At 28.4% G+C, this 12,988-nt stretch overlaps 2 protein-coding genes across 4 annotated transcripts in view; one reads left to right on the top strand and one right to left on the bottom strand.

Moving 5' to 3' along the window:
- The first annotated feature begins 620 nt into the window (after positions 1–620).
- Positions 621–2,886, top strand: LOC100568738 (geminin-like). Its single transcript, XM_016807351.2, has 5 exons — positions 621–776; positions 860–960; positions 1,032–1,156; positions 1,224–1,396; positions 2,442–2,886. The coding sequence occupies exons 2-5, from the start codon at positions 875–877 to the stop codon at positions 2,592–2,594; spliced, it is 537 nt and encodes a 178-aa protein (XP_016662840.1). The 5' UTR covers positions 621–776; positions 860–874; the 3' UTR covers positions 2,595–2,886.
- Positions 2,887–6,845: 3,959 nt separating this feature from the next.
- The window catches only part of LOC100163660 (zinc finger protein 391), an 11,176-nt gene continuing 5,033 nt past the window's right edge, over positions 6,846–12,988 (bottom strand). For all 3 annotated transcript variants that reach the window (XM_008188376.3, XM_001942667.5, XM_016807353.2), the window contains exons 5-6: positions 7,908–8,029; positions 6,846–7,832 (exon numbers count right to left, since the gene is read on the bottom strand). In XM_008188376.3, coding sequence (XP_008186598.1) covers positions 7,105–7,832; positions 7,908–8,029 — 850 coding nt within the window. In that variant the 3' untranslated portion in view covers positions 6,846–7,104. The remainder of the gene's footprint in view (positions 7,833–7,907; positions 8,030–12,988) is intronic.

Raw genomic sequence — 12,988 nt, 5'->3', positions numbered from 1 at the left:
TTACTACAAGTATGCATGTGTAGGTACATTTTATTCTTTCGTACACTGTTATTGGGCTAAAAAGTATAGTGTGTAAGTAAAGTATATAAAAATTTTAAAAAAAACGTCAAAAATTATTTTTTTTATCGTATAGAGATTTTTAATAGTTTTCCAAATATTGTAATATAAAAATAAAGTACTTCAAGACTCAAGTTATTTGAAATCTGAATAATTTCGCGATGGTTAGTAGAATTAGTTTGAAAGCTATGAGATCTTTTTAAGTGTTCGTGTCGGATATACTTACATATTTTCTGGAAATATCTAAATCAGAATAATACGACAGCAAAAAAATTGCAAAAAAAGTGTGTTCGGTAATACAAAAAATTCCAGAAGCGCGGTAAAATGAAGCGTATGAATGTAAAACACCGACATTATCGTGAGCTTTGTAAAGCAATAACTTAAAAATTAAAAATTTTCGGCGATTGGCCGGAAATTTATTTTTGATGTAGGTTACGGGTGAATTTTATGGCATTTGTGGTTAGGTGCAGTGTGCACTTTAAATGTTAGGCGCCTGAAATAATATTATATTGAAATGCATCAACCGGCACACAAGTTTTCTTATCACTAGAGACATCTTCTTATCTTCTAGTGGTACGAATTACGAAAAACACTCATAGCTCTACACAATTAATACGCATACGCTTTTACAGTTTACTGCTTTAAGTCACCCAACTTCACAGTGGCTCATATGAAAAACATTGAAAACTGTTTCGAACGAGGAAACCGATAACAATTAAGTGAGCGTCGGCCGGCGTTGAAATGGTTGCGCGCCTGCACGTAAATAAAATTTCAAAAATCGTTTTTTGTGTACATTTTTTAGGTGTCCAAGAAAGGCATGAGGAAGTTTTTGAACAATCTGCAACCATTAAGCTCCGGCAAGGAAACCTTGGTGGGTGCTGGCGGGACACCGCAGGACATGGTGTGAGTGTTTTGCCAATGATGGCATTGCTTATATTTGTGTTTAAAATATTTCCATACTCTTTCGTGTGTAGAATCGAAGGAAAATCATCAAAACCTAAACAGACAATCGACGAGACGGAAGTACGCACTAAAGAAACGTCTTCTGTTGTTTCGTCGCTGTACATAGAATTGTTAACTGAAGATATCACTTCTGAAGGTAAGTAAACAAACATCCAGTAGATTCAAATCAATTTTATGTTTTTGTATGCCTGTATTTTTCATAGCTGGCCCGAGTGAAAAATATTGGGAAGTGATCTCTGAACGTCGAAGGAAAGCTTTATTAGAAGCATTGGAAGAACATGAACGATTACAAGCAGCAGCTATTGTTTTAGAAGAAGAGAATTTGTCTTTGGAGGTATCGATGGATAGCATTACTGATCTTGTTAACACACTTAAGGTACAGATTTTTCCTGTATTTTAAATCTAGTATATTATCAGGTAAACAGACGGTTTGTTTCGCTGCTAATGATGTATGGAAACAATGGTAGGTATTATTATAAAATATTGTAAAAATACGTCTCCTGGCCAGCTTTAGCTCCACCACGTTGGAGTATCATTATTATATTATTATTAACGATGAGTTAGCAAAGAGCGTGTATATGCGGCCTGCAAAAAGGCATATTGGCGCAGAACCCTTTACTGTGTTGAAACTTATAAGCATTTATAATCGAAATTGTTGGAGTGGAGGGGTTTATAGACCGCCAATATCTAATATAAATACTAATAAGCAATAAACTACTTGTCCAAAGTATGATATTGATCAATAAATATTTTACCTCAATTATTAATGTTACTTAAATGATTTTATTTTGTTGTTATTCTTTTTAATGTGTTGGTGCTAAAAACTTTTAAGAGGATAAGTTATATTAAAATATGTTTAGAAAATACCTAATTGACCAAGAAATAATATTGAATCAATTTGACTTAGACAACATCCTATGGCCAATAACTTCTGTGAACCAAATAACCAATCTTAATATTTATAAATTAAAAAATATCAGTAGGTACTTTTTTTTTATGGAGATGAAACATTCTAGATTTATATTATCAACATTTTGATGTCATCAGAATGGTAGCGAATTGCAGTGATTATTTTTTAAATCTTGATGAGTATCTATAATAATCAGAATCTAGAATTTATTTTAGAGCATTATAATTACAATTTACCTGCTGTATAATTCTGGTCTATGGGAATATTCATTCTAGAATTTCCAAATAGTTTTTATGTGATTTTATTTGATTAATAGTACATAAAGTAGTATTAATTATATAATTTTCCTAAATGTACATACATTTTACTCATACTCCCAGACACTCTTTTAATTACGTTTGGCTACTGTGTAATAAAATGTAAACAATTTTGCTTTATTTCATTTTTAAAACATTTAGCCTTTATTAGTTATAATTATTATTGCCATGTCTTCTTTATATGTTTCATACAGGAAATGATAAATAAGGAGACTTCTGATGACGATCACGAGGAGTCTAATGAACAGGAAGACAGTGGTTTGAGTACGCCCGACAGTTATTCAATTGAAAAACATAATGATAAGAAAATGAAGACTTCACCAGATGATATTTCAGATATTTATTAAGAAATGTTAAATTATACCTAAACTTAAGTAATATATTGAAGTTATAAGTTACTAACATAATAATAACATTATTTTGCCAAAATATCACAAGTTTCTTCTTCTTCATAGGTTTAATTTATTTATACCATAAGAATATTATATTAATTATGTTTAAAAAGTATTATAAGTATATTTTTATTTCATATTCAATCATAAAATTGTTTGGTATATTGACGTAAAATTACAAGGTGGACCACATTGTTGTTTATATTGTTAAAAAAATTAATTGCCAATCATTTGAACTGTGGCATTATAAAATCAATAAATTAATTTTGTAAAATGAACAGTATTTATTCTAAAAAAAATGTATTTAATATAATATATTGTATATTTATATTTTTAGATTTAAAAACTTTTTCACACTTTTATTGCGATATAAAAAAATAATTGTTTATAAGTTACAACTCAGAGTTGGGTAATCATTTGATTAATGATGGCAAAAGACAGACAAATTTTAATGGCACAAAAAATGATTTCTATTTCATTATTATAATATCTTGTATTTAATGAAAAATAACCTATTTTGTATTTTCAATAGTTGTTTCAACAATAGTCAAGAAAGATTTTCTATTTAGATTATCAAAACAGAGAAATATATTTATGGATGAAGCTATTGTTCCTTATGTTTTATTAAATTATTAAAACAGAATAAAATTTAAAAATTGTGGAAATTCAGTTCCATTTAATTTAGAGATTATATTAAAATGTTTTTGAATACCTGCTTAATATTTGAACATATTTTAAAAATAAAACTTTCCCTGCCCTGATCCTTTTAAAAAGTTTTAAAATAATAATACTCGCACATGAAATTTTTTCTAAAACTGATCACAAAATGTTGGAAATTCACTCCTAAGAAATTGGCCAACCCTTTCAAAAACGGTACATTGAACTATATTTTGTTTTTTAGAAATAAAAAAAAATACTATATTCATTTTTTAAATAAAATATTTTTATTTTTATACTTATAGTTGTACGTTATTAAACATTTTATTAAAAAACATAATTTGATATAAGTTACCTTTATTCTTGCCATTGTGTTCCGTGACAAAAATTCTATTTTTTTTAATGTTCAATCGAATAGTATTGAGAAATTATTTATTAACAAATATTATCTTCTAATAATTAGACAATTATACCACAATAATTATAATATAATATATTGGGAGTTAGTTGAACTACGTTAAACACTGGCTTTAAGGTTAGAAAAAATATTGGAGAAAAAACCGGTATTTTAGTATTGTGATTATGTGTTTTGAATTTTGGATTATTTATCATATTTTATCATATTTTATTCATAATCATTATTAAATATAATTACACCTAATTAAGAACCATGTTTAATTGCCAAGTTTGTAATGCTAAATATATATCAATGTCCGGTTTAAATAAGAATATAAGAACAAAACATAGTTACTCCAAAAATTAAAAATGTACATTGTTGTAATGACTGCGATACATCATTTGGTTTAAAGTCTAATATAATAAAACATACAAAAACTCATTTATGTGGTCAGCATAGTAATATGTTAAGTTTATAATACTATATACAAATTGCATAAAATCATTTCCATCTATGAAAGGATTAATTGTACATTTAGAATCTCATAACATTAATATCGAGCCAACAATGTTAAATTTTAATGCTATAGAAGGTATATCAATTTATAATTACATTATATATCTGTTAATAATATTATTACTAACTTATTGTTTTTTATGTACTCAGTGATTTATCTTAGTCAATATTTATAATATTTATAAATTAAACACCACATTAAGTTACATGTTGGAAAGTATTAAATCACGTAAATACGTTAATTTTCTTCATATGTTTTATAAACCTAATTCATAAGTAAGGAGAACAGTCAGATGAGGACAACACTTGGACATGCCCAACCTCATAATTTAAATTATTTTCTTATAGTATATTTTGTGTATTATCTAATATCTTCTATAATTCATTAATTATTCCAATTTATTATTTAGTATAATATATTAAATTAGGTATGTGAAAATAATTTGCCACAATAAAGGTTTTTAAATTTGATTTCTGAGCAAAAGCTTGATCACAGATATCACTCCACTCAGAATCTAAAATGTAGTAAATACAGTATTATTTAGTTTTATGCGATTTCCTTTGAAAAATGCTAATCTTTTGCCAACTTTCTTTAGTTTTTAAATCTAATAAAAGTAATCTGTACATTTTGTGTTTAATTGTGTATGTTAGTTGATAGCACAATAAAATAGCTTAAAAATTTAAAACATCAAAGATAGGCTATCAGTCCTATATAAAACATACAGAACACTCGCTCACTCGCAATCCCTCTTCCTTTTGGAAGTATACTAAAAATCTAAGCAAGCACAACGCATCACCCTCCACCTTATGCTGGCATAACACTACGGTTGATAATCCTCGTGATTCTACTAATTTGTTATCCAAGTACTTCTATTCCATACTCTTCTATTTCTCCACCTTTTAATCCCTCTGAAATAATAGCTATCCCCATGAACTTCCTTCTAATTGCCACTTTACACTTGATGATGTGTAACTTGCACTTAACTTCCTAAAAAATAACAATTCTAATGGCCCTGATGGTATTTCTTCATGTTTAATTTTTAATTATCAAGACTATAGTGCACCCTATATTCCTGCTCTTGAGACGCTCACTCGACGAGGGTATTTTTCCTGCTGCGCAGAAAACCTGTTCCATTACCCCTGTTTTTAAATCTGGTGATCCCTCACTTGTTTCTAACTACAGGTCTATTTCCATCCTCCACCACATTTCTAAACTGTTTGAATCTATTGTATACATTAATATCAAAAGAAATCTTAACCATATATAAGTGGTTGACCTGCATGGTTTTCGTCCTGGGAAATATACGACCACTTGTACCCTAGCTCACATTGTATATTCTTGAAAGCTTTGAGTCCGATTGTCAAGTTGATGCCGTGTTCACTGACTTTAGTAAAGCTTTTGACTCGGTTATCCATAGCCGTTTTATTTCCCAACTAGGATCACTCGGTATAGGGAATCCTTTACTATCCTGGCTCCAAGATTAACTTAGTCCAAGAATACAATTTGTGAAAATTCATGGTGCTACTTCTGACTTGTCTACAACTCCGTCTGGAGGACATATTAGTCCTCTTTTGTTCATAATTTTCATTAACTCAATTGACTCAACAATTACCTTTCATTCTCCAAAGTCTTTCTATTTGCTGATGATATTAAAATTTATTATAAAGTTACTTCTTTCATCTCTGACTGCCGTCAACTTCAGTTAGATATCGACTCTTTTTGTCCCTGGACTCAGCGTATTGGCCTTACGCTCAATCTTAATAAGTTCCATAGTATGACATTCCATAGAAAGCGAATTCCTATAATCTTCTTTTAAACCCTTATTGGCTCCCCTCTCAAACGTGTTTCTTCTGTCAAAGACATTGAGATCTACCTAGTTCCTTCTCTTTCTTTCGGACAGCATATGAATATTACAGTTGGTAGAGCCTTAAAAGTTCTGGGTTTCATAAAAAGTAACACTAGCTTTTTCACGTCGCTCACTTGTCTTCGTTCCCTCTATTTCTCTCTTGTCCGTTTTATTTTGAAATATGGAATAGTTGTATAGCACCCATATTTGGCTAAAGACCAATTACGTTTGGAGCGAGTTCAAAACCGATTCCTGTCCTACGTTGCTTTTCTGCTCAAGATTCATCACCCGCCCTATGACTATTCGTCCATTAGATCTTCCTTAAATATTTCTATTCTTCCTTCTCACCATGTAGATGGTGACATTTCATTTATCACCTCTCTTAATGGCTCAGTTGATGCCCCTTACCTACTCTCTTCTATCTCTTTCCTCGTTCCTGTGCATTATACTAGAAATCACTCTTTACCTTGTCCCCCTCACCGTTTCAACTACCTTCATAACCATTCTTTACATAGAATGCTTCGTCTACTCAATAATTCCTAGATGCGTACATGATATTTTGAGTTTACATATTAGTTGTATTGAACACTAGTATGTAATTTTTATAATATTTTACTAAATATTTAGTTATATTACACTATGAATTACTATTTCACCTTTGTTTTTTTCTGTAAGATCAACTTAATTACTATTATTATTGTAATTTTTTCTGTATTTAACTTGTTATTGTATTTCTTTGAGTTGCCGATTGACATTAAATAAATAAATAAATAAATAAATAAATTGGTAATAAATAATACGTCTAAAATGACTAAATTTAATGAAACCAATAAAAATATGAATACATTTTAGGTTTTGTTGTGTACTAATGTTATATGTAATATAATATTATTTAAATAATAAAATAAATTGTATTGTTAGAATATAATTTGTATGAGTCTTGAATATGTTGCATTCTTAAAGACTTTTCTTGGTATGTATCCTCGTATGTTTTTCTTAATTTGATGACTTAGAAAAAGCTATACCACAGAATACAGATAATACACATTTATACGGTTTTCTTCGGCATGTGTCTTTTCTTTCTATGGGTTTTTAAATTTGATAGCTGAGAAAATTCTTGTTCACATATATCACATTTATGCGGCTTTTCGCCGGTGTGTGTCCTTAAATGCGTTTTTAAATACCATTTTGAAGAAAACCATTTATCACATACATCACACTTGAATGGTTTTTCGCCGGTATGTGTTTGGGTATGTCTTGTTAAATGGTATTCTTGAGTAAATCCTGTAAAACAGATATCACATTCATATGGCTTTTCTTTGGTATGTGTCCTAATATGCACGGTTAAATGCGATGCTCTAGTAAACCCTGCATTACAGGTATCACATATATATGGCTTTTCACCGGTATGTGTCCTTGTATGCCTAGTTAAATGTGATGATTTGGTAAACCCTGCATCACAGATATTACATTTGTATGGCTTTCCTTCGATGTGTGTCCATTTATGAGTTTTTAAATGATGTGCTTGATGAAACCCAGTATCACATACATCACACTTATATGGCATTTCTCCAGGATGTATCTTTATATGTCTTGTTAAATGTGTTGATCTAACAAACTTTGCATCACAGATATGACACTTATACGGCTTTTCTCCGGTGTGAGTCCTTGTATGCTCAATTAAAGTTGATGATTTAGAAAACTTGAAATCACAGAAATCACATTCAAGCAGCTTTTTTCCGGTATGTGTCCTTGTAGGTATAGTTAAATTGGATGCTGTAGACATTTTATCACAGTTATCAGTCAAGGGATTTTTGTTTAAGTAATTAGTTGTCAAGTCCGAATACTTACAAGTAATGAAATCTGAAGAGTTGCTTTTGTTAAAAATTGTTCCTTCAAATTCACAACTGTTAATAAAATCTATTTCAGCTTTTATTTCGGTTTTAATTGGGTTTTCTTTTTCAGTTTTAGTTCTAAAAAATAAAATTATGTCTTTAAAAAAAATAACATTTATCAAATAAAGGAAAATAAATATAAGAACAAATTATGTAGATATTAATAATAAATCATTATAGTGTGAGCAGTGCATAAAATTCAGTGTTAAGTAAGGACTCTTTTACTCTTTTACTCTAATAAACTCTTTTACGGATGTTAGTGTCATTAGCGGAATGTCGCCCTTTTAATAACCAAAACTTGACATACTTTTGTGGGTTACATTCTGAAAAAAGGTGGTCCTATGCAATTAATAAATAACAGTACAGCAGCAGATACTATGGATAGTGAAGTTTTAAGTTCGGTGACTGGTGATACAAAGCATAAAGTTTGTCCATAAATATTTTGAAATGATTTATACAGTTTTAATACACTTTTTATTTGTAAAAAAATCTCCATCATCATCATCATAAGGGCGTTTTTGGACCCAATTTACTAAAAATGAACTCATATTTTTAAGAAATTTTACTAAAGAAAGCACAGTTATCGATCGAACGGTCACGTGATATCTACTGTTGTGGTCTACAATTGAATAGTATTTTATATTACCTATTGGCAATAGGTAATAAGTAATAACTGATAAGTGCGATTTTCCGTTTTTCAAATGTATAAAATTTCCAAGATTAATTTTTAAAACATCAAACTTTCAACGAAGCGGAACGCTAAATTTGACTTTTTTGTGAACTGGAACGCTATATTTAAATGAGTGACGAACTGGAACTGTGTTCCGGTGCGTTCCGGTCCATTCCGAGCCCTGCTTATTACTCAGATAACTAGTGAACCAATTTAATGCATTGACATCAAAGCCTAATTATTTAAACTTGTTTAATAATAATTGTCTACTCATTGAATCACACACCTTTACTTTGTCTAAAAATTATAATAATTTTTTTTATGATTATCCCTTTTACTATACAAAAGGTTAGATAATCAAAAAAGGCATTTTCTGTTCCTAATTTTTTTCTAAATCCGTATTGTCCATAAAAGGTAATTTTATACTGCTCTAAGTATACTATTCTAATAGTTGATTTTTTATTATTTTTTCAAGGATTTTGACTAGGTTTTCTACTAATGAAATAGGCCTTTAATAAGTGATATTTGTTTTATCTCCATTTTTATGAATCGGTTCAATTCTTGCTACTTTCAATTCATCAGGTACTGTACTATTAGTTATACTACATATTATTATATGAATCATAGGTAAAATCTCATTGACTCCTATTTGTTTGAAAAAAAGTGCAGTAAGGCCATCGGAACTTGGTAATGAGCTGTTATTCCGATTATTCAATATACTTATAACTTCACTACTACACATTGTCGGCATGGTACACCAAATCCTCATGGATCAGTTTTTTTAAGGGGCCCTATGATGAAATACAAAACCCCCAAAAAATGTACTTATAATTTTATCGAAAAATGGTCACCACCATTTTAGATTCTGAGTGTAACGATGAATGTATTGATTTTACAATACGTGTTTTTTAATTTTAATTTTTATTTAGCTGTCATCTTTCACTTATCATTTATACTTGCATTTTTTATACACAATACATTTTTCAAAATATTTTGATTTGTCTTGAGCTGTTTACGGAAATAGTCAGTTTCCTTTTTTTTAGTCCTTTTTTCTATAAATATCAGTAAATCATTATTTGTTGGTTAAAAAAGCTTGAAAATTTAAAATCCAGTCACTAATTTTTTTTTTTACAAGCATTTAAAGTTCAAATATTAACAAAATACATGAAAATGACGAAAATTTGCAAATTAATTTGAGTTAGAAATTCATAAAAAATATTCTTTTTAAATCTAAGATTTTAAATGTAGTACAAGATTCCTCATAAGTTTGTCTACCTTAATCAAAAAAAAAAATAAAAATGTCTACGAGAAAGTCAAATTAAATTTTTATGAGTATCTGAAATTCATATTTTTACAATATTTGATATTCACTTGATTTCTAATGTAACTATTTTCTTATTTTATTGTAATTAAAAAACAAATGGCTGTTGATACTTGAAAATTTCACTGAATGTTTATATTAGTATTTTCTATTTACCATAACATTTTGAAAATAATTTGATTCTTTTTGAGCTGTTTACGGACATTGTCAGTTTTCAATTTTTTTAGTTCTTTTCTTCTATAAATATCAATAAAATTGTATTTGTTGGGTAAAAAGCGTGAACATGTAATGCAAGGCTCCTGATATATTGTTACAATAGCAGTTGATATATATTAAAAATATATAGGCATCATTTTTTTTTTATAAGCATTTAAAGTTCAACTTTCGACAAAATTTATCACATTTAAAATTTAATAATTATTTTTTAGTATAATCTTATAAAAAAGTTCAACTTTTATAACTAAGGATTGAAAATTTAAAACAAGATTCCACGTAAATAGGTTATATATAAATTACTTTATTCACTTTAATATCATCAAATATACTTAGTAATATCATAGGTTGACTGGCCATTTTTGCTCAGAATCGTTTTTCTTATACAATGGTATTATATCATTGAATTCCAATTTAACACCATCCATTACAGTTACCCACTTGTAACCTACTTTACTTCCACTTACCCACTTTTTTCCTTTAAAAGTATATCTATTCAAATTCTGATATTTAGAATTTTTAAATACCTTAAAGACCATTTTTTCTGATATTTTTTTTACTACTTATTGAGTGTTCTATACTTCTGTGGGGATACAAACATCTATTTTACAAATGACAACCCCCTTTTAACTGCAAAATATTTAGAAGGTGATTTTCTTGAAAATTTTGATGCACCTAAATCAAAATTCTATTAGGTAGTTGCTAGTTTATTAAAATGTTTATTCCTATTTTTGGATAATAATCCTTAAATATGGTTTTATAATAATATAAACTATACGTAATATTAGATGTAGTATTCAGTATACTTAGATCATTTTAACATATTATTTATATTAATAGATCAATTGTGATTGCTAATATTCACAAATTGTCTAAGCCCCAAATCTACTTAACCCATTTCCATAGAGTAATAGACATAGACGTAGTAGCCTTAGTATACTAAGGGCTGTTCTAACAATGTCCGGTAAAGTGTCGCTTAACTTTAACCAAACATTGTAAGAACGATGCTAAGTTATGTAACTCAAAACTACTATTTAGACACATCAAAATTCTCAAAAAAAAAAAAAATATCTGCTGAATAATTAAAAGTGAAAAGGGGAGATTCCTCATTTGAAAAAAAAAAGTTTGTATTGTCGCATTATCCTTAAATAATGCAAAAGTATTTGAGTATTTGAAAATCTTCAAATGTATTTAAAAAGTCCAAAAATCCGAATTTGAATTTACCTATATATAATTTAAGCATAAAAATAGTGTAAGCATGTTATAAAAATCCCCCTGTATGATATTAACGCGAAGCCTGACATGGTTAATCAATTGTTTAATAATAAACTATGAAACTATTGAAAAATTAGAAACTACAAAATAATGAATTATTATTATTAATTACCCAGAAACAAAATTACGATAACTAAAATTATATTTCTAATATAAAATTTTAATTTTGGAGACTAATTCATAAGCTATACACTTAATATTATTTAAGTTAAGTTTCAAAAGTAAGCAATATTTACTTGATTGACAGTTGGGCCACTGTAGGAACGACAAGCGTGGCCATCGTGCCTTGTTAAAGCTCATTGTTTTTAAGAAAAGAGAAATGTTAAGTTTTAATGCAGTAACGCAATTAATCTAAAAATGCCTCCTCCTTAACAAACTCTCGTAAGGCCCGTAAACTTGTAAAATTTCTTAAAAATATGAGTTCATTTTTAGTAAATTGGGTCCAAAAACGCCCTAATGATGATGATGATGGAGATTTTTTTACAAATAAAAAGTGTGTTAAAACTGTATAAATCATTTCAAAATATTTATGGACAAACTTTATGCTTTGTATCACCAGTCACCGAACTTAAAACTTCACTATCCATAGTATCTGCTGCTGCACTGTTATTTATTAATTGCGTAGGACCACCTTTTTTCAGAATTTAACCCACAAAAGTATGTCAAGTTTTGGTTAAAAAAGGGCAACACTTCGCTAATGACACTAACATCCGTAAAAGAGAAAAAAATAGAAAAGAAGTATGAATCATTGTGGACTTTATTAAAATAAATTAATAATTAGTACTTATGTTAGGCTATTTATATCGTGGTAAGGTTATTGAAAATTTTAATTTTAATACATGACTAATTTTTTATTTTTTTGAGTTTTAATAGTGTAACTAAATAATTATTTATTGACAAAAATTGTAATTTTAATATGAATATAATATATATATATATATACACTTATATTAAAGATATATTAGATTCTGAACGAAGTGATGAATGTATTGATTTTACAATGATGTGTGTTTTTTTTTTTTTTTTTTTGTTTTTTTTTTTTTTTTTGTGTATGACGACAACTTTTGGAGCAGTAAAAATGCTTCAATTTTCAAAAGTTGTACCTTTTCTGAAAGGAAAGTGAATCTAGTTGGTACTTTGGGGGGTCAAAAGTGAAAATTTCCCAATACTTTTCAAAAGCGGCAGGAAAAACCTTAAAAAAATAACGGAAAAACGCGAATTTTTACCCAAAACCAATTTTTGACAAAAACGAAAACTTAATTTTACTGTAACTCAAAAAATAATTATTGTAAGCACTTGAAATTTGCAACAGATGTTTATATTAACGTTGTCTATACAGGGTTAAATTTTCAAAGTGTTTCCACTTTTTTTGAGCTATTTATAGACAAATGAAATTTTCAATTTTTCTAAGTATTTTTTTTTAAAATAACGATAAAAAATTTTTGGTTGGATAGAAAACTTTGAAAATTTAATACAAGGTTTCTTATAAGTTGTTCTCACAGTGATAAAAAAAAATCCAAAATCGTTAGTCACAATTTTTTTTTATAAGTGCTTAAAG

This window comes from Acyrthosiphon pisum, chromosome X, assembly GCF_005508785.2.
Source record: "Acyrthosiphon pisum isolate AL4f chromosome X, pea_aphid_22Mar2018_4r6ur, whole genome shotgun sequence".
NCBI classification, from domain to species: domain Eukaryota; kingdom Metazoa; phylum Arthropoda; class Insecta; order Hemiptera; family Aphididae; genus Acyrthosiphon; species Acyrthosiphon pisum.
Note: the sequence above shows the minus strand (reverse complement) of the source record. Positions and strands in the feature narration are given on the sequence as shown.

Excerpts from the sequence above, each read along its gene's own strand:
- LOC100568738 (XM_016807351.2), top strand. The coding sequence starts at position 875 with ATGAGGAAGTTTTTGAACAATCTGCAACCATTAAGCTCCGGCAAGGAA. Across the intron at positions 961-1,031 it reads GGGACACCGCAGGACATGGT|AATCGAAGGAAAATCATCAA; the intron begins GTGAGTGTTTTG and ends TTTCGTGTGTAG. Across the intron at positions 1,157-1,223 it reads TGAAGATATCACTTCTGAAG|CTGGCCCGAGTGAAAAATAT; the intron begins GTAAGTAAACAA and ends TATTTTTCATAG.